The sequence below is a fragment of the Giraffa tippelskirchi genome, chromosome 1, assembly GCF_054371585.1.
Source record: "Giraffa tippelskirchi isolate mGirTip1 chromosome 1, T2T-mGirTip1v1.2.pri, whole genome shotgun sequence".
Classification (NCBI taxonomy): domain Eukaryota; kingdom Metazoa; phylum Chordata; class Mammalia; order Artiodactyla; family Giraffidae; genus Giraffa; species Giraffa tippelskirchi.
Genome location: NC_137275.1, coordinates 142,568,663 through 142,591,175, shown reverse-complemented (window position 1 = coordinate 142,591,175; position 22,513 = coordinate 142,568,663). Strand labels below are relative to the sequence as shown.

Genomic DNA, 22,513 nt, shown 5'->3' with positions numbered 1-22,513 from the left:
TGTTTGGAATTGCAGAGAATGTCCACCCATGTTTTTAAGTGGAGTCCCCAGGAGTATGGAGATACAGGTGCTCTGTATTTCACCTTCCACCATGACTGGAAAAAATGTTGAGCTCACACCTCCAATATATTTATTTTTATTGATAATATACATGTGTACTACAGTTTTAAAATATTATGCCTATTATAATGTATATATTTGTAATATAAATTTTTAGGTGGATAATTTATGATAAAACATTTTAAAATTGTGTCTTTTTAAATTAAAGGGACATCATGACTTGTTGTCAAAAAATACATGCCCTTCTAAGAAGATATGACAGTCTGCATTGATATGAGCTGCAAGGTCATTATTCTAGGAATACTGTGATATCTCACAGAATCCAGGTGAGAGTTAAACAATAAAGCCTGAGAAGAGGTAAGAACTATGTAAACCCCAGCAACCTTAGAACATTCTCACTCATGTGACTCAGCTCATAAGTCTTAGCTTCTGGCTTTCTTGAGTCAAATTATTAAGATTAGCTTCCTGATTTTTTTCACACTGGTTTCCTCATTGATAGCTTCCAGGTCCTGAAATCATGGCTGGAAGGCAGTTCTTAGGGAAGTTCTACAAAGACAGATAAGGTGTCCTCCTCCACCTGGATTCCATCCTTGGTTTCCCAGTCTCTGCATCCTTATCCACATGGTTTTGGTGGTGCCCAATCCAGTTGTTGGAGAAGGCAATGGCAACCCAATCCAGTACTCTTGCCTGGAAAATCCTATGGACGGAGGAGCCCGGTAGGCTGCAGCCCATGGGGTCGCTAAGAGTCGGACACGACTGAGCGACTTCACTTTCACTTTTCACTTTCATGCATTGGAGAAGGAAATAGCAACCCACTCCAGTATTCTTGCCTGGAGAATCCCATGGACTGAGGAGCCTGGTGGGCTGCCGTCTATGGGGTCTCGCAGAGTCAGACACGACTGAAGCGACTTAGCAGCAGCAATCCAGTTGTCCCATCCCAACTGCCACTGTAACGCCTGGTGGAGACAACAAGTATCACATCCATAAACTGCTTATAATAAACATCAGAAGGCCACTGTTCTCAGAGTGTCCTTTGTCCATCACAGTCTCTTTTTTTTTGGCTGTGCTGGATCTTCATTGCTGCGTGTAGGCTTTCTCTCATTGTGGAGATCAGGGTCTGCTCTTCACTGGGGTGCATGAGCTTCTCATTATGATAGCTTTTCTTGTTGTGGAGCACAGGCTCTAGGCACACGGACTTCAGTTGTTGTTCTTTGACATGTGGACTTCCTGGACCAGAGATCAAACCCATGTCCCCTGCTTTGGCAGGCAAATTGTTAACCACTGGACCATTAGGAAAGTCCTGTCCATCACAATCTTGTTAGACTTTTCTGCAGATTATGAACCCAGTTGAAAATTTGAGTATGACCAGATCCATACAAGAGAAGAAAAAGGAAGAGAGAGAAAAAACAAACAAACAAAAAAACCCCAAAATAACTTTTTAAAAAAGAATAATAAAGTAAAACGGTGCATGCTAAGTTGTTTCAGTTGTGTCTGACTCTTTGCAACCCTATGGACTGTAGCCCGTCAAGCTCCTCTGTCCATGAGATTCTCCAGGCAAGAATACTGCAATGTGTTACCATGCCCTCCTCCAGGGGATCTTCCTGACCTAGGGATCGAACCTGTGTCTCTTTTGTCTCCTGCATTGGCAGGCAGGTTCTTTACCACTAGCACCACCTGGGAAACCCAAAGTAAAGGTACAGTTACTCAATTTTTGTATTTTTCGAAAACAAAGAACAATACCTATAGAGACTGCCGAACTAATTTCTGCCACTGATAATGAGGCAATAATTGAATAGTATGATATTCTTTTCCTCCCATTACATTCCCTTCCAGGGTTATTCGCCTCCTCAGTTAACCAGTTTTTTGCAGTCATGTCTCTTGAAGATCTTTCTATTCTTTCCAAAGAGACCTGAAATCTCTTACTTGGGTAACAAGACTTGGAAAGATGGCACTGTTTTTGCAGGTGACTAAGAAACCTGGAGACAGGAAGAAGACTACAGAGAAATACTATGAATTATTTTGTTGAACCATCCTATCCAATCTCTATGGTACCTTCTTAAGGAAACTAACGGGAAGAATTGAATAAAAATTCAATTCTTATTCAATTCTTGTTCAATTCTTCTTGAATAAGAACAAGTGGTCTTGTTCTTGAACAAAAACACTGCTCTTGCTCAAAGCAGCACCTGGTCCAAAATGGAGCCAACAATATTTAGTTTATGAATCAAGTCTAGTAATATTATTTCTACAGTTCAGTTGTTTCCTATAATCCTATGAATACAATCTAGCACTTTGGCATTTATAATAGACATTTGATGCACCATTCAGTACAGTTCAGTTCAGTCGCTCAGTCGTGTCCGACTCTTTGCGACCCCATGAACTGCAGCACGCCAGGCCTCTCTGTCCATCACCAACTCCCGGAGTCTACCCAAACCCATGTCCATCTAGTCGGTGATGCCATCCAACCATCTCATCCTCTGTCGTCCCCTTCTCCTCCCACCCCCAATCCTACCCAGCATTAGGGTCTTTTCCAGTGAGTCAACCCTTCGCATGAGGTGGACAAAGTATTGGAGTTTCAGCTTCAACATCAGACCTTCCAATGAACACTCAGGACTGATCTCCTTAGGATGGATTCACTGGATCTCCTTGCAGTCCAAGGGACTCTCAAGAGTCTTCTCCAACACCACAGTTCAAAAGCATCAATTCTTCGGTGCTCAGCTTTCTTCACGGTCCAACTCTCACATCCATACATGACCACTGGAAAAACCATAGCCTTGACTAGACAGACTTTTGTTGGCAAAGTAATCAAATCTCTCTTAAAAACCTAAGAATTAACTCTTAATAGCTACTGATAGAGTGTCATGCTTCATGCATGCAGATCTTCTCTGGAAACTGCTCTTGGCTAAGGTGAGTCATTTAGCCCAAAGTTATTTCCCCCTCCTGGGGCAGCCTTCATCCCATTCTCAGTCTGCTTTCCCAGGTATTTGACCTGTAGTAGCATAACACACGAGATAGATTTTTAACCCCCAGACATAAAAAATAATGAATGAGTCCTGCACATATGGCTCTGTTAAGAGATTAAGTTACACTCTTCCCAGATGGAACATTTGGATCAGCTACTTCTTGGAGTTAAAAATAAGGTACTTCTTTTTCTCTTGTCCACTTAAAAAGATACACAACAGGAGAGTTGCGAGTTAAGTTTTATTGGGAGCAAAACAAGGACTGCCGCCTGGGAGATGGCACCTCAAATAACTCCGAGAAGCTGCTCCAGAAAGGTAGGTAGGGGGAGGTAAATACATGTGGTTTTGGTGAAGGGACAGTTCATGCAATCTAGCGCTTATCTTAGGAAAGGTTTTCTGCTAGTCACAAGGAGCTGATGTCACCATGAAAAGATTTAGTGCGTTTCTAGATATGAGGGTTTCCCTGGTGGCTCAGATGGTAAAGAATCTACATTTTCACTTTCTCTTAGGTGTGAGGAGATGCAAGGGTTGGGATCATGAAATCAGTTCCTGAAAATAGCTATCTGAAGACCTGTTCCACTGGTTTTCCTGGATCACAGAGTGCCTCATTCCTGTTCTCCACCCTGAACTCCCTTCAGGTGTGTCGAAGGTCAGCAGCTGCAGCAGCAAAGGATTCAGTCCCCACAAAAAAAGTGAAAGTCGCTCAATCGTATCCAACTCTTTGCGACCCCATGGACTATACAGTCCATGGAATTCTCCAGGTCAGAATACTGGAGTGGGTAGCCTGTCCCTTCTCCAGGTGATCTTCCCAACTCAGGCATCAAACCGGGGTCTTCTTCATTGCAGGTGGATTCTTTATGAGCTGAGCTACCAGGGAAGCCCACTCCCTGCAGAGGCAAATGGCAAATGCCCTTGGCAAGCACCCATTTGTAGTTAACATTCTGATGAAAAGTTAGTTTATCATTAGATAGTAAGGGCACAGTAACATAATGACCAGATGTATAAGGCAGAAGACCAGGTGGAGTATCTCTTCTGATTGTTATGGTCTACTTAGACAATCATTTCTGAATACACTATTTTTTTTTTTTTGCCTTGTGTCCCATTCAAGTTAAGCTCTGAAGAAAGAAAGAAAGAAAGTGAAGTCGCTCAGTTGTGCCCGACTCTTTGCGACCCTGTGGACTATAGCCTACCAGGCTCCTCTGTCCATGGGATTTGCCAGGAAAGAATACTGGAGTGGGTTTCCACTTCCTTTTCCAGGGGATCTTCCCGACCCAGGGATCGAACCCAGGTCTCCCGCATTACAGGCAGATGCTTTACCCTCTGAGCCACCGGGGAAGCCCCAACTTCTGACTCAGGGGTAAAGAATTCTCCTGTGGTGCAGGAGACCAGAGTTTGACCCCTGGTTCGGGAAGAGCCCTGGAGCAGGGAATGGCTACCCACTCCAGTATTCTTGCCTAGAGAATCCCATGGAAAGAGGAGCCTGGTGGGCTACAGTCCATGGGGTCATGAAGAGTCGGACACAACCGAGTGACTTTCTCTTCACTATGGAATTAATTAAAGCCAGTCAGGTTGGTGGAAGCTGCTCACTTCTTCACTTGACAGATAATATAGAAACTACTGGTACTACCTTAAGTGGCTACAATGGGACACATTGGAACTTATTAAGCACAGAATTTTTTGAAAAGTATATAACAGAAACACATGTAAAAGGTGTAAATGATTCAATTTATGGTCTTACAAAGTTTAATTCTCTCTCCAACAGTCTAATCTAAGATCATTTGCCTTTTCCTTGCCTAGCATGGAAGCTTGCTGTCTAGCATAGTCTTTCTATGAGAACACTATTAAATTTTTGTGGCAGTTTTCCTCCTTTTTCTTGGATTGTACTTGAAACATTCCAGGTTGTCAGAAGACAGCCAGCATGTAGCAAGTGTATTTAAGGTTAAATATAACCAGTATGCAGGGAATTGGCCAAAAGGCAAAAGCAGTTCATAAGTTTACCTTCAGTACAAGGGAAATCCAGCTTCTTAGAGATATGGAAGTTTTAGGCAGCAAAGGTAGAAGTATGTACCTCTTGGAAAATGTGTAGTGAACTTTGGATAGAACAAAGGACATGGATGCTTGGGTGCAGTCGGGCCCTCACAGCCTGCTTGAAGGCTGCAGGATGTGACACTCAGCCTTACCTTTCCTTGGGGGAGGAGGGGTCCTGCCATTATACGAATTTCTTTTTTTTAATTAATTAATTAAATTTATTTTTATTTTTGGCTGCTGGGTCTTTGTTTCTGCATGTGGGCTTTCTCTAGTTGTGGCAAGTGGGGGCTGTTCTCTAATTGCAGTACACAGGCTTCTCATTGCAGTGGCTTTTCTTGTGGAGCATGGGGTCTAGGGTACACGGGCTTCAGTAGTTGTGGCTAATGGGTTTAGTTGCTCTGAGGCATGTGGGGTCTTCCTGGACCAGATATTGAACCTGTGTCCCCTGCATTAACAAGCAGACTTTTAACCACTGGACCATCAGGGAAGTCCAGGAATTTCTATCTTTGAACTCTGTTGGTCCTTGAGTTCTTCCATGGATGGATTGTCTTTTCTTTCCTTAATTCATGCGTAAGCCTCAGTTTCTTCTCTAGGATCTGGCCAATATCTGACTTGTCCTTTTGAATGTCACAACCCCCTTTATCCATAAAGACTGCTCTGATTTCTAGTAGGTTTAGGCTCTCAACAGAGGCTGACGTCACTATGGATTTGTGCTGTGGATCTTCCTGTACCTTCCTAGTTTCTTGTGGGTGAAGCATCTGACACACACACACTTCACCTGGCTTTTAAAGTTACTCTTTCATGGAGTCTGTAACAGGAACTGGGGCAACTTGCTTGCAGGGATCTCTGCTAATTCCCTGTCCTGGGCAAAGTGATCTAATCTGTAATGTAGAAGGACTCATTTTCCCACACCCCCTCTTTAATACTCTCCTTCTAAGAGTCTCCTGGGTCTTCTCCCTTCTAAGTTGATCATAGATTCTTTTCCTGTTTGCTATTCTTCCCAGTCTGAAGGACTAATTTATGAAAGCCCAGGAGAATTAGAGAGGACCCCTCTCATGGTCCTCTGGCTTCCCTTTGCCCCAGTGGAGGGCCCAAGGAAAAAGCTATCCACACTGGGGACTGAATTTCTTCTCCAGAAGCATATGGCAAGCCACTTCAGTATTCTTGCCTGGAAAATCCCACGGACAGAGGAGCTGGTGGGCCACTGTCCATGGCATCACAAAAGAGTCGCACATGACTGAGTGACTAAACAGCAGCAACCATCTGCTTGATAATTTCTTCCAAGGAGCTTTGCAACCTTGTCCATGGAGTTAGTCTCTGAAACATGGCTAACGGAGTAGGAAAAGATGGACATGGTAATGGAGTAGGAAGAGATGGACTTGTAGGTCAAGTGAGGAGGTGGTATTGAAAGACAAAGTGGGGCATACGTTCTAGTATCTTTTCATACTCTGTGGGTTGAAAGTAAAAGGCAAGCGGTGAGGTAAAAATGATCCTTGAGTATTGTGGCATCCAGTGATAAAAGGGGATTTGGAGGCTGGCATGGAGCAGATTGCAACCTTTTGCTATTGTGTCAGGGGTACAAAGGGTTATTGCAATCCTTATGCAAAGTTATGATGAGCATATTTTTCTAATTATAAAGATAAAAGATCCATTATAAAAAATGAGTTAGTGAAACTGAGAATTACCATTAATAAATTGAATGCACCCTCAAACCTGAAGTTATACTCAAAATATTGTTGTAGTTTTACAATATTTGTTTATTTATTTGTTGTTTATGTTTGGCTGTGCTGGGTCTTTGTTGCTGCATGTGGGCTTTCTGTGGTCGTGGAGTGAAGGCTCAGTAGTTGGGGCGCACAGGCTAAGTTGCCTGATGGCATGTGAAATCTTCCCAGACCAGGGTCAAACCCATGTCACCTGCATTGGCAGGCAGAGTCTTTACCACTGGACCACCAGGGAAGCCCCAGTTATGGTTTTTACCCTGAGATTTTCAGTGCCTACCCACCTCCCACTGTCAGACAGTATGTGGAAAGTGAAAGTCACTCAGTCATGTCTGACTCTTTTCTTTTTGAGCCCATGGACTGTAGCCTGCCAGGCTCCTCTGTCCATGGAATTCTCCAGACCAGAATACGGGAGTGGTTAGCCATTTCCTTCTCCAGGGAATCTTCCCAACCCAGGGATCAAACCCAGGTCTCCCGCATTGCAGGTGGATTCTTTACCATCTGAGCCTCCAGGGAAGACCAGACAGTATGTGGATCAGATCATTAATCAGAAGCCCTGGGTCTGCCCAGCAGGTTGGAGGAAAGAACCGTATTTTGGCTCCTTTTTCTCTCACCTGCTCCTAGGTCAAAGGAGCCATGCCTGAAGCTAAAGCTTCGTTCTCTTAGTAACAAAAACTATGGCAAGAGGCTTCCTATAATAGGGTCAGTTCCTGCCACGAAGGAACCTCTGATCAGCTCTGGACAAAAATTACCTAAAAGGAGCACATTGACACAGACCAGAAGCCTGCCCTCCACAGACTTGTTCTCTGGCCCTGCCCCCCTTGGCCGGGGTGGGGCTTCTTTTCCTGGGAGGGCTTTGTAGGCCTCTTGGTTATTGGACTCTGCTTTCTACCTCCTTTGAGCTCTGTCGGCCCTCCTGTTTTCAAAAGTATTCAACATAAAGAAGGAAGACTTCTCTTACATGTGTTTCCACAAAATCTGAAAATATCATGCAACTTTAACTTTCTATTTGTGTCCACCTGAGAAAACTTGAAGCCAGAAACCACAACAGAACAGGAAGTGACTGTGCAAATAGGAAAGGGCAGTGAAAGTGAAGGGAGTGAAAGCTGAGGGCCCCCTGGTGATTTCAGCCCTGAAGGAGAAGGAAAGTACTGTGATGTGGAAGCAAAGGAATAGATCCAGGAAAGCAGGCAGATGTGCCAAGGGAAGTGGACCAGGCTCCAGAATCAGCAAAAGAATACAGGATGTTTTTCCCATTCGGGCCTAGGAGATTCCCTTCTCAATTTCGGATATTGATTTAAGCCATTGTGCTGACTCAACATAAATCAAATATGTCTTTGATATGATCATATCTATTTTTTAAAAAAACTTTTTATATTATATTGGAGTATAGCTGATGAACAGTGTTGTGAGTTTCAGAAGAGCAATGAAAGGACTCAGCCATACATAAACATGTATCCATTCTCCCCCAAAACTGCTCTCCCATTTAGGCTGCCACATAACATTGAACAGAGTTCCATGTGCTATACAGTAGGTCCTTGTTGGTTATCCATTTTAAATATAGCAGTGTGTACATGATCATATCTATTTTTCACTCTTCAAGGTTCTTACCAATTCAGTTGACTATGTCAGTCAGCCGTCAAAAGTGAAAGGGAACAGTTTCAAACCAGTTTATCAAAACAGACATAAAATATTCTCATACAGGTTTATATGGAGAAAATGAAGAAAAGAGTTACCACTTGTTGTTAACTCCAAGGAAGGGGCTTTCTAAGAGCTTTAAAATGTATTTACATCAGCTTTACAAATATTTTTCATTCCACTTGAGAAAACTGAGACTCAAAGAAATTGAGTTGCCTCCAAGCAGAATAGGGTTCCATGCAGAACCTCGATAGTGAGTTAGATTCTTTAAGCAATATGTTGGATTTCTGTGGGTTTCTTTAATTTTTTTTTTACTTGCAGAAATATTCTTTTTCTTTTACCCTGGGCTTCTCTTTTTAGTGGCTACATTTTTACTTTCTGATGATTTTAGTCTATTTTTTGTGATATGATTTTAATCTATTTTTTCTTTACCTTAGATTTTTGGGGAAGAGAAATTCTCTGATCCAGTTTCATTTTTTCCATCTAATGAAAGAAAATCCTCAGAATTTTTTATCTACTGCATTATGGTAATTTTTGAGTCCACAAAATTTCCTGATTTTATAAAGCTAATGCTGACCTCTGTAGAACAATTCCAAAGTTAATTAAGAAAGATCACCAAACAAAAACATCAAAGTATAGAAAAGAGAAAAAATTCTTATATATATAGCTTTACCAGAAAATGAACTGTATTATAAAGCAGGAATAGTATAAACACAGTACCATTAAGGAGAGTTAGGTGATCAGAGTAATAGAGAAAATAAATCTCTGGGGAGTTCCCTGGCAGTCCAGTGGTTACAACTCTGTGCTTTCACTGCTGTGGCCTGGGGTTCAATCCCTGGTCCAGTAACTAAGATTCCACATGCTGCATGAAACAGGAAAAAAAAAAATCTCAGAAATTGTTATATAATCTGTAGTAATTAAGTTTGAAAGTAATATCTTAGATGTTAATATGAAAGAAAAAGTTTCAATAAATGGTTACAAGATAAATGCTGGTAATCTAGACACAAATCAGTTTATAGTCTCATCTCATAGAAGAAAAAAATCCTAATGTACTATAAAAATAAATGTGAAAGATTTAAAACATGAAGGGAATTGATAATCCATAAGATCAATAGAAGAATAAAAATGGGAGAGGATTGGTTCTACATGTTCAGTATTCTGGCATTAGGAGAAAATATAAAGAAAATGAGCTGGTATTTGTAAAGATAAAGTTGACAAATATTTGCACCATAGGAATATAGTTACCATCTGCATAAAAGGTTTATATGTACTTTTAAGAATTAGGATATGTGAAAACATAATTCCCTGGTGGCTTAGATGGTAAAGAATCCTCCTTTAATGCCGGAGACCTGGGTTCAATCTCTGGGTTGGGACGACCCCCTAGAGAAGGAAAAGGCAACCCACTCTAGTATTCTTTCCTGGAAAATTCCATGGACAGAGGAGCCTTGTGGGCTATAGTCCATGTAGTTACAAAGAGTCAGACATGACTGAGCATCTAACAAACAACACAAAAACATAATTCACAAGGACAGTATACAACTAGTTAATGTTTTAAAATGAAATACAAATAAAAGAACTAAAAATAGCAAACAGAGCATAAGAAAAGGCATTCTGGCCCACTAGTCTTTACAAATGGTTTAACAATGATGCTTAATATTTTAGCCTGTTATATAAGCAGTTTTTAAAAAATAAAATATTTATTTTTATGTGGTTTGTGCTACTACATATATTTCTTGAAATCTATCCCCAAAAAATGTTTGTAAATTTTTTTTTAATTATATCAAATAATAGAAACATACATTTTTATTCTCCAGGTGCTACCCTAGTTCTCTTCCTTCTTTCACAGATAAATCTCAGAAGAAGTTTCTATTTATTCTGTCTCCAAAACCTTTTTCTCCTATTTAACCTTAGTTGGTATACTCCAATCTGGATTCTGCAGAATTAACTCTGCCAAACCAGCCCTCATTCTCCCTTAATATAAGATACCATGTTTTAAATGTATTTCTTCCTGAAACATTCTCTTGTCACCATTTGTCTCCAGGTTGTCGTCCTGTTATGTTGCATTCCATTCCGGGGTTCTTTTCAGGCTCCTTCTTCTTTCTCTTCCCTACATTAAAACATGAAGGTTCCTAAGCTTCAGTTTTTGGTCCTCTTCTTCTCTACTCTATTCCTAAAAGTCCTCATTCCTTTCTGGGCTTTCTGGGACCAGGATAACCCAATTCCCAGGTTACCACTTCTAGCCATAGCACTCTGTTAATTTCTACAACTGTACATCCAGCGTCAAGTCTTAGCGTCTTGAAACTGCATCCTCCGATTTCTGGTGACAGGAGCCTTTTCTTTTGCCTATGGTGTTGTATATAATGTAGTTGAAATGAATTAACCAATTGATTAATACTTTTATGTTTCCTTCTAGCAAAAAAGGAAGTTCCAAGAGGGCTGGCACTTCATTTTCTTCCTTCATCCTCACCTTTTAATCCTTCGAAGGCATAAAACCTGTGATTTAAATACATAACTTTAATGAAATGAATGAATGAACTGCAATTCCACCCTTTAATTGAGTTTGTGAAATCAGTCTTGACATTAATTTCTTTAAGAGAAACAAATGCAAAAAGATTTGAAAGTAAAACTTTAAATAATAAATAATTTTAAAATAAAAAGATGAACACTTGTGTAATTAGTACAAAACAAGCAAAAAGACTGAAATATAAGAGATATAGTAAAATAGATATTTAAGTATATAAGTACATTAGTAAGATCTGCAATTGTCTGGTGCCTGCTATGAACTAAATGCTTTTACTTATAGTTGTTTAATACTACCAATAAATGTTTTGATAAATTTAATCCATTTATTTTATGATGAAGGCAGAAAGAAAGAGGCTTTTGAAATTACTAACATGTGGGAGTATGATGAGTTGTATCCGTCCATAGTAATTGTTTAAGAGCATACCTCTAATTCCTCAACTCTTAGACTCTCTTGCAAGCTTGATAATAAAGAGAAGGATTTCATGATTTCTTGCTCTGACAACTTCCCAGGTATTGCAGCTCTGTTCTTTCTTTTCCAGAGAGAAACTGTTTCCTTGGAAGTGCTTTTTCACAACCATTCTGGAATTTTCACAGTTCAGGGGAGTTCTTCAGTCCCCAGCTTCAAGCAGGCCTCCAGGACTTGTCCATGCTGATGAAACCCAGTGAAGAATTCCTCCATGCTGGTCTCATTCCAACCAACCTCTTCTGCTGAACAGTTTGAAGATTTGCTGAAGCCTCTGATGGAACATAGCAGTAACCCAAGCCTTTTGGACCTTGCTGCCATCTGCCATAAACAACAGAAGACCATTGGAACCAGTTGAATGTCCATCTTTAGGGGACTAATCAAATAATGTAGGACCCATCCATTCAGTAGGAAACAATACAGCTGTTTAAAAAGATAAAGAAGTTCTCTATAAATGACTAAGATCTCCAGGTTAAAAAAGGTAGGTGCAGAACAGTGAGTATAGTATATTATCTTCTATATAAAAACAAGGGAGAGTGTAATAAAAGAATATAGCTATATTCTCATCAGTTGGCTTATACATAAAGCAACTGGAAGGATGTAAAAGACAGTAATAACTTCAAACTGTGGAAAATGTTGGAAGCAGTTGTCAAAGTATACATTTATTCATATACCCAAATATAAATTGACTAGTAATTTTTAAAATGTAAGTTAATCAACTATATTTAAGTTTTTAAAAATGTAAGTTAATAAAATATCCATTAAGGGAAATATCAGTAGTGGGGTAAATACACACTCAAAGTGTCAACTTAAAAAAAGTACTTAAAAAGAGTTGCAAGTTAAGTTTTATTGGGGGCAAAATGAGGACTATAGCCCTGGAGATAGCATTTCACATACTCTGGGAAGTTGATCCAAAGAGATAGAGGGAAGGTCGGTATATATGTGATTTTGGTGTAGAGAGGGGTATATGCAATCGAGCACATGTTTTTGCAGAAGGTTTTGCTAGTCATGAAGGAGCAGGCATCACCATGAAAGAATTTAGTGCTTTTCTAGATATGAGGAGATGCAAGAATTGTGCTCCTAAAATCAGCTCCTGAAAATATCTATCTGAACACCTGTTCTGCCGGTTTTTCCAGAGCAGAAGAATGCCTCCTTTCTGATCTCCACTCTGAGCACGCAGCAGGTGGTGTTGAAGGTCAGCAGCTACCACAGCAGGAGTGATTTAATCCTTGTAGAGGTAGACGGCAAGTGCCAATGGAAAGTGCCAATTTGTAGTTTTTCAAAACATCTCTGGTGACAATATTTTGGAAAAAAACTTTGTATGTCTTCAAGCAGCATTCTAACATTAGGATTTATCCCCAAACAGGAAGTGTTGTGCTCGGAGTCTATAACATTGGAGAACAAGGAAGTATATATTCAGGAACAAATGACAATTGTCTATCCATTTAAAAACTTGTGAGTGGAAACAAAAGCACGAAAAATTTACTGATGGAATTCTGCATGACAAAAATTCAGCCTATATTATTTACATAGCATGATCATAATTTGGTATTTTAAAAGAGGCAAATGACCTGTTTTAAATGATTAAAATTTGAAAATATGTACCCAGAGTTATAACTGAAGTGTCTATTAAATTGTATGGGATAGGATTTTTTTTTTTTTTTTGGTTGAGGAGTTTGAGGGATCTTGGTTCTGCAGCCAGGGTTTGAATCCTGGCCACAGCAGTGAAAGTGCCGAGTCCTAACCACTGACCTGCCAGGGCATTCCCAGTATAGGATAAGAATTAACAAAGTTTTTTTTTATAGAGGAAAACTAAAAGCATCTTCCCCCTAAGGAAGCCTTCTGCCAGGTTTCAGCTTCCAGAAAAGCTGCATTTCATTGTTATCCAAAAGGCAGAAGCCAAGAAGTGTAAATCTCGAAGTATTCATTTAGAGGAACAGCTCAGCTGAAGTGAAAGATTTATATCAAAAATAATATCCGCGCACCCATTCCTATTTAATAATATCACATACAAAGTACCCCGAAGACACCCCGCTGACCCACCCTGCACGGCCCTGCCTGACCCAAACCCCGCCTTCTCGAGGCACCGCCCACATCCTCCCATCCCCCACATGCCCGCCCACTGGCGAGGGCTGGCGGCTGCGCAGCCGCAGTAGCCGCCACGGCCGCTCCTAGCCCGGGGGATCCTGGGACGAGGCCTTTCCGGAAGGACCGGCTCGGCGTCGGGGGCTCGGCCTGTGTTCCAGGCCCAGGCTCGTGTTCCAGGTCCTTGCTTCAGGACGGGCCGGTAGCCGCGGCGACGCTCAAAGGGCAGCGGAGGGCGCGGCAGGCCGCTCTCTGAGGTGCCGGCCCTCGCCGTGGAGCGAGACGCCGGGCCGCAGGACGTGGCGGCACCTCCCCCTTGGCCCGGAGCAGAACTGCGGGAAGAAGAGCAGCGCAGGCCGAACCAGGTGAACCGGGTCACTTAACTGCCTCAGATGATGAATCATCTACATAGTAGTAAGATTTAAGGTCCACAGCCCTCTGTGGGCCAGCTGCAGAACAATTTTCAATGTGTGACTGTTGTGTTCTGAGGCGTGCTGCAGTGACAGTTTGCCCTTGATAAGGAAAGCGAGCTCTCTTGCTCTTGAGACATCCTCGTTTCCTTTAAAGCTTTCCAGTCGTAACCTCTTTGTCCGGCATACATCTTTGTGCAAGAGGAAGGCGTTCACATGAAAGTGTCTCTTGGTAACGGTGAAATGGGCGTCTCCGCCCATTTACAGCCTTGCAAGGCAGGAACCACACGTTTTTTTACCAGCAATACTCACAGTGCGGTGGTATTGCAAGGTTTTGAACAACTTAGAACAGAAGGATTGCTTTGTGATGTGACTCTGGTACCAGGTGATGGAGATGAAATCTTCCCTGTTCATAGAGCTATGATGGCGTCCGCTAGTGATTACTTCAAGGCTATGTTCACAGGTGGAATGAAAGAACAGGATTTAATGTGTATTAAGCTTCACGGGGTGAACAAAGTTGGTCTGAAGAAAATAATTGATTTTATTTATACTGCAAAGCTTTCTCTTAATATGGACAATCTTCAGGACACTCTTGAAGCTGCCAGCTTTTTGCAAATCTTACCTGTTTTAGACTTCTGTAAAGTGTTTCTTATTTCAGGAGTCTGTTTAGATAACTGTGTTGAAGTTGGACGAATTGCTAACACCTACAATCTTATAGAAGTAGATAAATATGTCAATAATTTCATTCTGAAGAATTTTCCTGCCTTACTGAGTACTGGGGAATTTCTAAAACTCCCTTTTGAACGGCTTGCCTTTGTGCTTTCTAGCAATAGTCTTAAGCACTGTACTGAACTTGAGCTTTTTAAGGCTGCCTGTCGCTGGCTAAGGTTGGAAGACCCTCGGATGGATTATGCTGCAAAATTAATGAAGAATATTCGATTTCCACTGATGACACCACAGGATCTCATCAATTACGTGCAGACAGTAGATTTCATGAGAACAGACAATACGTGTGTGAATTTGCTTTTGGAAGCGAGCAATTACCAAATGATGCCGTATATGCAGCCAGTGATGCAGTCAGATAGAACCGCCATTCGATCTGATTCAACACACTTGGTTACATTAGGAGGAGTTTTGAGGCAGCAGCTGGTTGTCAGTAAAGAATTACGAATGTATGATGAGAGGGCGCAAGAGTGGAGAGCTTTAGCCCCCATGGATGCTCCTCGTTATCAGCATGGCATTGCTGTCATTGGAAACTTTCTTTATGTAGTTGGTGGTCAAAGTAATTATGATACAAAAGGAAAAACTGCTGTTGATACAGTTTTCAGATTTGATCCTCGATATAATAAATGGATGCAGGTTGCATCATTAAATGAGAAGCGCACATTTTTTCACTTGAGCGCCCTCAAAGGACATTTGTATGCTGTTGGTGGGCGAAGTGCAGCTGGTGAGCTGGCCACTGTAGAATGTTACAATCCAAGAATGAATGAGTGGAGCTATGTTGCAAAAATGAGTGAACCCCACTATGGCCATGCCGGAACAGTGTATGGAGGCTTAATGTATATTTCAGGAGGAATTACTCATGACACTTTCCAAAATGAGCTCATGTGTTTTGACCCTGATACAGACAAATGGACACAGAAGGCTCCAATGACTACAGTCAGAGGTCTGCATTGCATGTGTACAGTTGGAGACAAGCTCTATGTCATTGGTGGCAATCACTTCAGAGGAACAAGTGATTATGATGATGTTCTAAGCTGTGAATACTATTCGCCAACCCTTGACCAGTGGACACCAATTGCTGCCATGTTAAGAGGTCAAAGTGATGTTGGAGTTGCTGTCTTTGAAAATAAAATCTATGTCGTAGGTGGATATTCTTGGAATAATCGTTGTATGGTAGAAATTGTCCAGAAATATGACCCAGAAAAGGATGAGTGGCATAAAGTTTTTGACCTTCCAGAGTCACTTGGTGGCATTCGAGCTTGTACTCTCACAGTTTTTCCACCTGAAGAAAATCCTGGGTCACCTTCCAGAGAATCACCTCTTTCAGCACCTTCAGATCATTCTTAGGACCAAGGTGTAATACCTTTGCAGTGCATCAAGGTTGATCCCATAATTCCCCTTCAGTTGTATCTTCTTACAGTGATTGGTACAGTTATTAGATTAAAAAGGTAATTGATGTTATTTGTATTGTTTGGCTTAGTATGTTTATCAAACGGTTAACAAATGTATTCTGCAAATGTATGTATTCAACATAGCTATTTTAACAAATGTAAAAAGCAGAAAAATGTTAGATATCTTTTTGTGGTGTGTTGTGTAAGGCAAAGTGTAGGTGATTGTAGTAAATGTATAATTATGTTCATTATGCTTCAAAGTTGAACGTTTTCATCTTTGACTACAAAACATCAAAGGGAGGATGCCTGCTATAACCTAAAATAATAAACAAAAAAGGTCGCCAAGCCTTATTAGCTGCTTCCCTTTTTTCATAGTTTGTGACATAGCTGCTGACTCACCAGATTGTGTGGGTACATTCAGAATATGTGACAATTCTTCAGTAGACTGGAGGAATATTAACTCAGAAAAACAGTATAACCCCAAGTCAGGGTTTCATATCTCTTTCTGGGGAGAGGAAGAGAGAAAATACATTACCACACACATACATATATAGATACATGCATCTACATGTATATTTTTTAATTGATTGGCACTTCAGCTATAGTGAAATTGTAAATTTAAACTCTTCTACATAGCAGCTATTTCTATTCAAATGAGAATTCACTACTAGAGCATAAATGTCCATGTAGTCTTACTGCAGTGATGTAGATAAGGACCTCAACATTAAATTATTAATAACAACTGCAATTTGTCATTTGACTGAATCGTTACTACAGATGAAACTTAACTTTTCCTGCTTCTATATTGTTTTCTGTAGAGTTGCCTTTATACAGATTATTTAGCAGAGTTCAAGTCTCAGAGAATTGCTTTTGCTCAGTAAATTTAGGCTCTGCTGCTTTCCACCTTTGTGTTCAGTAAAACTCATGAAAAAGACAAAAGCATGCTCTACAAAGCTGTAGGTTTTTAAGTTCAGTCTCTCAACTTAGTCATTCTGACATGACTTTGATTTGAAGTGGTTGCTCTGGTGCTGCTACAGCCCATGTGCATCTTGAGCTTTGTGTGATCCGTCTCGAGGCTGTGATCTGAGCAAGCGGAGGATGTACTTTTGGCATCACATCAGAAAATGTCCTTTTGGCTTTGTCTGAAGGACAGGACCAACTTCAGATTCCCTAAGAAGCCAGCTATAGAAAGCCTAGGACACTGTTGTCTTGCAGGCAGTACTAAAGTAGATCTTCAGCCTCTTCAATACCAAAGGCATCCTTACTGGTTGAGAACTGCAAGGGGAGATCTTAATGGGACCTTATCAGCAAATGGAATCCTATGAGTCCTCTGAAGCGAGTGACTCTGAAGAATCTGAAGAGGTACTACTCTGGAATAATTGTCTGTCTGAAGAAAGAATTTACATACATACATTTACATGTGTGTTAATATTTATATCCTTGTACTTGGGAGATTGTCATAGTGTAAATCAGAAACAGCCTTGTTATTGACAATCTCAGGAACCAAAACGAAAGGAATTGGTTTCAAGGGATCTGAGCCTCACTGCCCTTTTCATTTTAATGCTTTTATGATTTCTGCATTGGCAGAAAATTTCATACTTCCTATTTTTTTAAATGACTCAATTTTTTATTACTAAATATAGCACATTTGAGTACATTTAGAAAATAGAAAAAGTAGAAATTGTAATAACTTTGTGCATCAAATAAGCAAGAAAGAGTATCTCAATTATTTCCTTAATTATTAATTAGGTTAAATATTTGCATTTTTTCAGTAGCTGTGTTCCTCTTTAATCAGATGTTAATGTCCTTTGCTCTTGTAATACCTATTGGAGTTGCTTTCTTTTTCATATCAAGTTATAGCATCTCTTTATATAATAAATATAATTTAACTGGCATTTGCTTGCATTGACTTTTTTTTCTCAGTCTGTTAGAGGTTTACAGGGCAGGACATTCAGTTAATTTTTGAGATCAAATTTGTCCACCTTTTGCATTTTGACCTTTTGGGTATAATTTTGCCAAGTTTCCTTTATTTTTTATGTCATTTTGATGTATTACTTTTTTGGTGCTAATTCTGACATGCTGAAATGGTACTGTTCTGCATAAGCTTTTCTCTTTTCCTTGTTGAGAAAAGGTTTCTACCCTCTATTAAATTTGACCTTGTTGTTTTGTAATTAAATATTGTTTAGCCGGATAAGTTAACTGCTCCACCTATACCCCCTACCTCCAGCCTCACACATCCCACCTCTCATCCTTTTACTTTATAATTTTCTGCAGTTTACAGGTCTCTTGATAATCATAAAACAACTCACTGGTGCTTTGCTAACTAAATATATTAAATCTGGCATGCTTTCCTTACAGATATGGAAATTTTAGGTGACTGAGATGATTGGGACGATACCTGTTTTAACAAGCTGATAGTTTTGTTTTCTTTTACAGAAAATTTAGACTGTAGAAAAATATTTAAAAGAGGATAAAAACTGTAAGCATATTAAACATTCTGTTAAGTTTTAATTTCTTGTTATAGTTTTTCTGATAGGGTCAAAAGTTGACTTTTGTTAAGTCTTCTGATTATAAAAATAATTTCTTGTCTGTTACGGTAAATTGTTGTTTAGTCGCTAAGTTGTGTTCGATTCTTTGCGACCCTATGGACTGTAGCCCGCCAGGCTCCTCTACCCATGGGATTTCCCCGGCAAGAATACTGGGATGGATGGCCATTTCCTTCTCCAGAGGATCCTCCCAGTCCAGGGATCAAACCCACGTCTATTGCACTGGTGGGGTGGATTCTTTACCGCTGAGCCACCAGGGAAGCCCTGTGGTAAGTACAGGAAAATAAAAATGAACAGAAGGTGTAAATTATCAATGATTCCACATTCAAAGGTAACATGTTAATACAAGGTATATTGTGAATTTACCTATGTACAAAGTGAAAGTTGCTCAGTCGTGTCTGACTCTTTCCAACCCCATGGACTGTACAGTCCGTGGAATTCTCCAGGCCAGAATACTGGAGTGGGTAGCCGTTCCCTTTTCCAGGTGATCTTCCCAACCCAAGGGTCAAACCCAGGTCTCCCGCATTGTGGGCAGATTCCTTACCAGCTGAGCCGCCAGGTAAGCCCAAGAATACTGGAGTGGGTTTCCTATCCCCTCTCCAGCAGATCTCCCCGATCCAGGAATTGAATCAGGGTCTTCTGCATTGCAGGCACTCTACAGACATTTGTCAAATATATTGCAAATATGCAATATATTTCTAAAATCTGTATGTATTAGAAAGTAGTATATAAGATGTTTTTTCCTTAATTATCAAATGCATGTGCATTAAGAAAAACATTGCATTTTTAAACCAGATTAAAATCCATACTTAATTTTTTCCCACTTGCCTAGAGTAGTATTTCTGTACTTTACCTGCAAAGTAAACATATTTAATCATGTTCAAATTTTTCTGGTTTCTAATTAAAATTATCTTGTTCTGATTATAAAGACAAAATATACACCTACAGAAAATTTCACTCAAAACTACCGAAACGTACTATTGAGAAGTCAAAGCAACATTCTGTCCGCAGCTCAATTGAAAGACCTTAGGGTAAGTTAACCTCTCCAAGGTTCATTTTCCAGTTTGTCCATGGGATTGATGGTGGACATTAATAAATGTATCTATATCAGAATTACAAGGAGATAATAATATAAAGTCATTAGCATAAAACATATACAGAGAAGCATTAAGATAGTTGTTACTAATTGGCCTTGTAATACATCATAATGTTTTACTTTAATTTTGTCTTAATGATTTTCACCGATTCTTTTCTTTGAAAGTGTTAAATATCTATACCATACTTCATCCATGAATATGCCTTCATGTTTTTTCAGTTTCCCTGTGGGTTATATTTAAATATCTAACCCTAATTTTTTATCATAAATTAAGCAAGATTTAATACTGTTTCATAAAACTTGTTCCGTCTCTATTTCCCTGTGATAAATTCTAAGTAAAATCTGAGTGAAATAGTGTAGGCTCTTTTACGCTTTTGAAAAATATTTCCAGGAGTGTGTGAATATGTGTTTTCGCCAGAATGTGTTTAGTGACTATTTCAAAGGAAATCTTTGCTGTTCTCATTATTTACTGTTTGTATTTACATTTAATTATTGAAAACTGTGAATTTTTTGTTTATTGAGCCTGTGCATTTTTTTCATATGTAAATTATTTATTCCTTTCTATTGTTTTAAATATCCTGTTAGCTACAAAGACTTTTTTCCTCAGTGTCGTTTTTATGGCGACAGGGCTGTTCAATTTTTTAAAATTCAGTTATAATTGGCATTTTATTATATTAGTTTCAGGCATACAACATAATGATTTGATGAAAGTGAAAGTGTTAGTCTCGTAGCCGTTTCCTACTCTTTACAACCCATTGGAGTATAGCCCACCAGGCTCCTCTATCCATGAAATTCTCCAGGCAAGAACACTGGAGCCATTTCCTTCTCTAGGGGATCTTCTGGACCCAGGGATTGAGCCCAGGTCTCCTGCATTGCAGGCATATTCTTTACCATCTGAGCCATGAGGGAAACCCAAAACATCGCAGCTAGCAGAGGATTGTTCTATATAGTATATATTATGAAATGATCACAAGCCTAATTAACTTCCATTACCACACATAGTTATACACTTTTTTCTTGTAATGAGAACTTTTAAGATCTATGCTCTTAGCAACTTTCAAATATACAGTACAGTATTACTAATAGTCACCATGTTGAACATTATACCCCTGGGACTTATTTGTACCTTTTGATCTCTATCTTCAATTTAATTAATAGTCAAATATGTCTGTCTTTTTTGCATTTTGACCTTTTAGTGATAGTATTGTGGTTTTTGTCCATAGTTCTCATGTCACATTCCTTGTCCTTTATTCTATTGCTTTGTCAGTGCTTATTTTTAATGAGCTCAGGTAGCATTTACTGCTTGTCTCTTGTTCAAATAGCTTTTCTTTTTTCTGGTTGAAATGAAGATGAATTTTTAAAATTCCTTTTATATTAAGAATATTATCTTATTCCCATCTTTTTTCTTTGAGTATATGTCTTACACAAGGTATTTTTTGTATTGTAGTGAAATTAGTTTTTCCTCTGTCATTTTTTTAATGCTCTCTTTGCACAGTTTTCCCCATCATGTGATGATGTAATTACCCTGGTATTTGATGTTGTTGTTATGGATATGGCTTTTCACTAGTTTTCTGTTTCCAAGTTGTTATCCAGTTGCTTCACAACAACTTTTTGAATAATCTTTACTTTCTCACTGAATTTTTACACTTTTTAAAATCATGTAGTAAAATCTTATTTATAATATAGGCACACTAGGGTCTTTTTCTTCAGTTGTAATTTTATTCAAGTTGTCTTTGGCATGTAGATTGCTGTTTTGAATGGAATTTTGTTTTTATATTATTTGTTTCATAACTTAAAGCATTGGTTAATACTTGTAGCAGATTTTAGGTGTAATACAAGGCATTGTGCCTTGTAGGTAATTTTAATAGGGATGACTGTAGAATTAGAATTTAGAATTAGAATTCCTTTGTTGAAGAGAGATATTCTTGGTCTTGTTCTTGAAATATCTATTTATTCTGCATTAATTGTGAGTCTTTAAAATGAGGGAATAATATTTGCATCACAAATACCAAAATTTATTGAGGGGGCAACTTAATTTTTTTCATATCAGATACTGAAAAAGAGTGTTTTTTGTTTTCCACTGTTGGATTAGAAATTACTCTCCTATATCACTGAGTGTATTATCAATTGGCATAGTTTAGAAAGCAGTTTGGCACAAGTAGTAAAAGATTATCTTCCAACTTTCTCATACCTTTTGGACATTAAATGTATTTCCAAATTAGCAACAATAAATAAGCCCCAAAATGATAATCTCAGAATGATACTATTATTGATATTTCCTTCCTAATGTGACCCCCCTCAGACCTTCCATAAATACTTCTAAAAATGAATTTTTTGGAGTTTATCCTCCCTGATTTTGATACATTATCTCTGTTGCTAGTATTTGCTGTTAAGCATATATTTGAATGGTGGAATGATGGTTAAAAAAGACTTAGATATTCACTAAAGATGATTGCATACACTGCAGAACTGTTGATGTTGTGGTCCTTAAACAAATGTACTAATAATAGATAGTTCCTCTATTTTGTTGGTAACAAGTCTTGAACAACCACTTTCCAGGGGTTTTGATGTTATTCTGCCATCTACTGGTTGAAATTTTAAATCCTTATGTAGATAGATGACAGAAAATATAGGATTTTTTAAAAAACAGTAATGACAAAACTCAGCAGATGTTTTTATAGTGTATATGAAAGTTCAGAGTCTTCAGGTCACACTTAAATAAATGAATACAAAATCCCTATGGTAACTCTTGGTGTATAGAGAGGGTCAGATAATCAGAGAATACATCCCCCCCCCGTGGTCCCATTAAAATTTTTTTTGATTGAAATATAGTTGGACTATACTATATAAGGTGTACAATATAGTGACTCACAAT

General features: G+C 39.2%; 1 protein-coding gene and 1 long non-coding RNA gene across 5 annotated transcripts in view; one reads left to right on the top strand and one right to left on the bottom strand.

The window, feature by feature from the left end:
- The first annotated feature begins 268 nt into the window (after positions 1–268).
- Positions 269–17,891, top strand: KLHL9 (kelch like family member 9). Its single transcript, XM_081569523.1, has 6 exons — positions 269–386; positions 3,229–3,332; positions 3,527–3,666; positions 11,464–11,868; positions 12,524–12,648; positions 12,758–17,891. Exon 6 carries the CDS (start codon positions 14,099–14,101, stop codon positions 15,950–15,952), a length of 1,854 nt encoding a protein of 617 aa, XP_081425649.1. The 5' UTR covers positions 269–386; positions 3,229–3,332; positions 3,527–3,666; positions 11,464–11,868; positions 12,524–12,648; positions 12,758–14,098; the 3' UTR covers positions 15,953–17,891.
- Positions 2,394–22,513, bottom strand: part of LOC145538145 (uncharacterized) — a 34,166-nt gene continuing 14,046 nt past the window's right edge. Inside the window, exons 5-8 of one of the 4 annotated variants that reach the window (XR_014076672.1) lie at positions 16,396–16,501; positions 11,349–11,810; positions 10,869–10,894; positions 9,066–9,263 (exon numbers count right to left, since the gene is read on the bottom strand). This is a non-coding gene — a long non-coding RNA (uncharacterized LOC145538145). Of the gene's footprint in view, positions 2,815–9,065; positions 9,264–10,868; positions 10,895–11,348; positions 11,811–16,395; positions 18,647–22,513 lie in introns of those variants that run through there. The other 3 variants (XR_014076671.1, XR_014076674.1, XR_014076673.1) reach the window with 3 other exon arrangements.

What these genes read in the sequence shown, in the direction of transcription:
- KLHL9 (XM_081569523.1), top strand. Translation starts at nt 14,099, where the DNA reads ATGAAAGTGTCTCTTGGTAACGGTGAAATGGGCGTCTCCGCCCATTTA.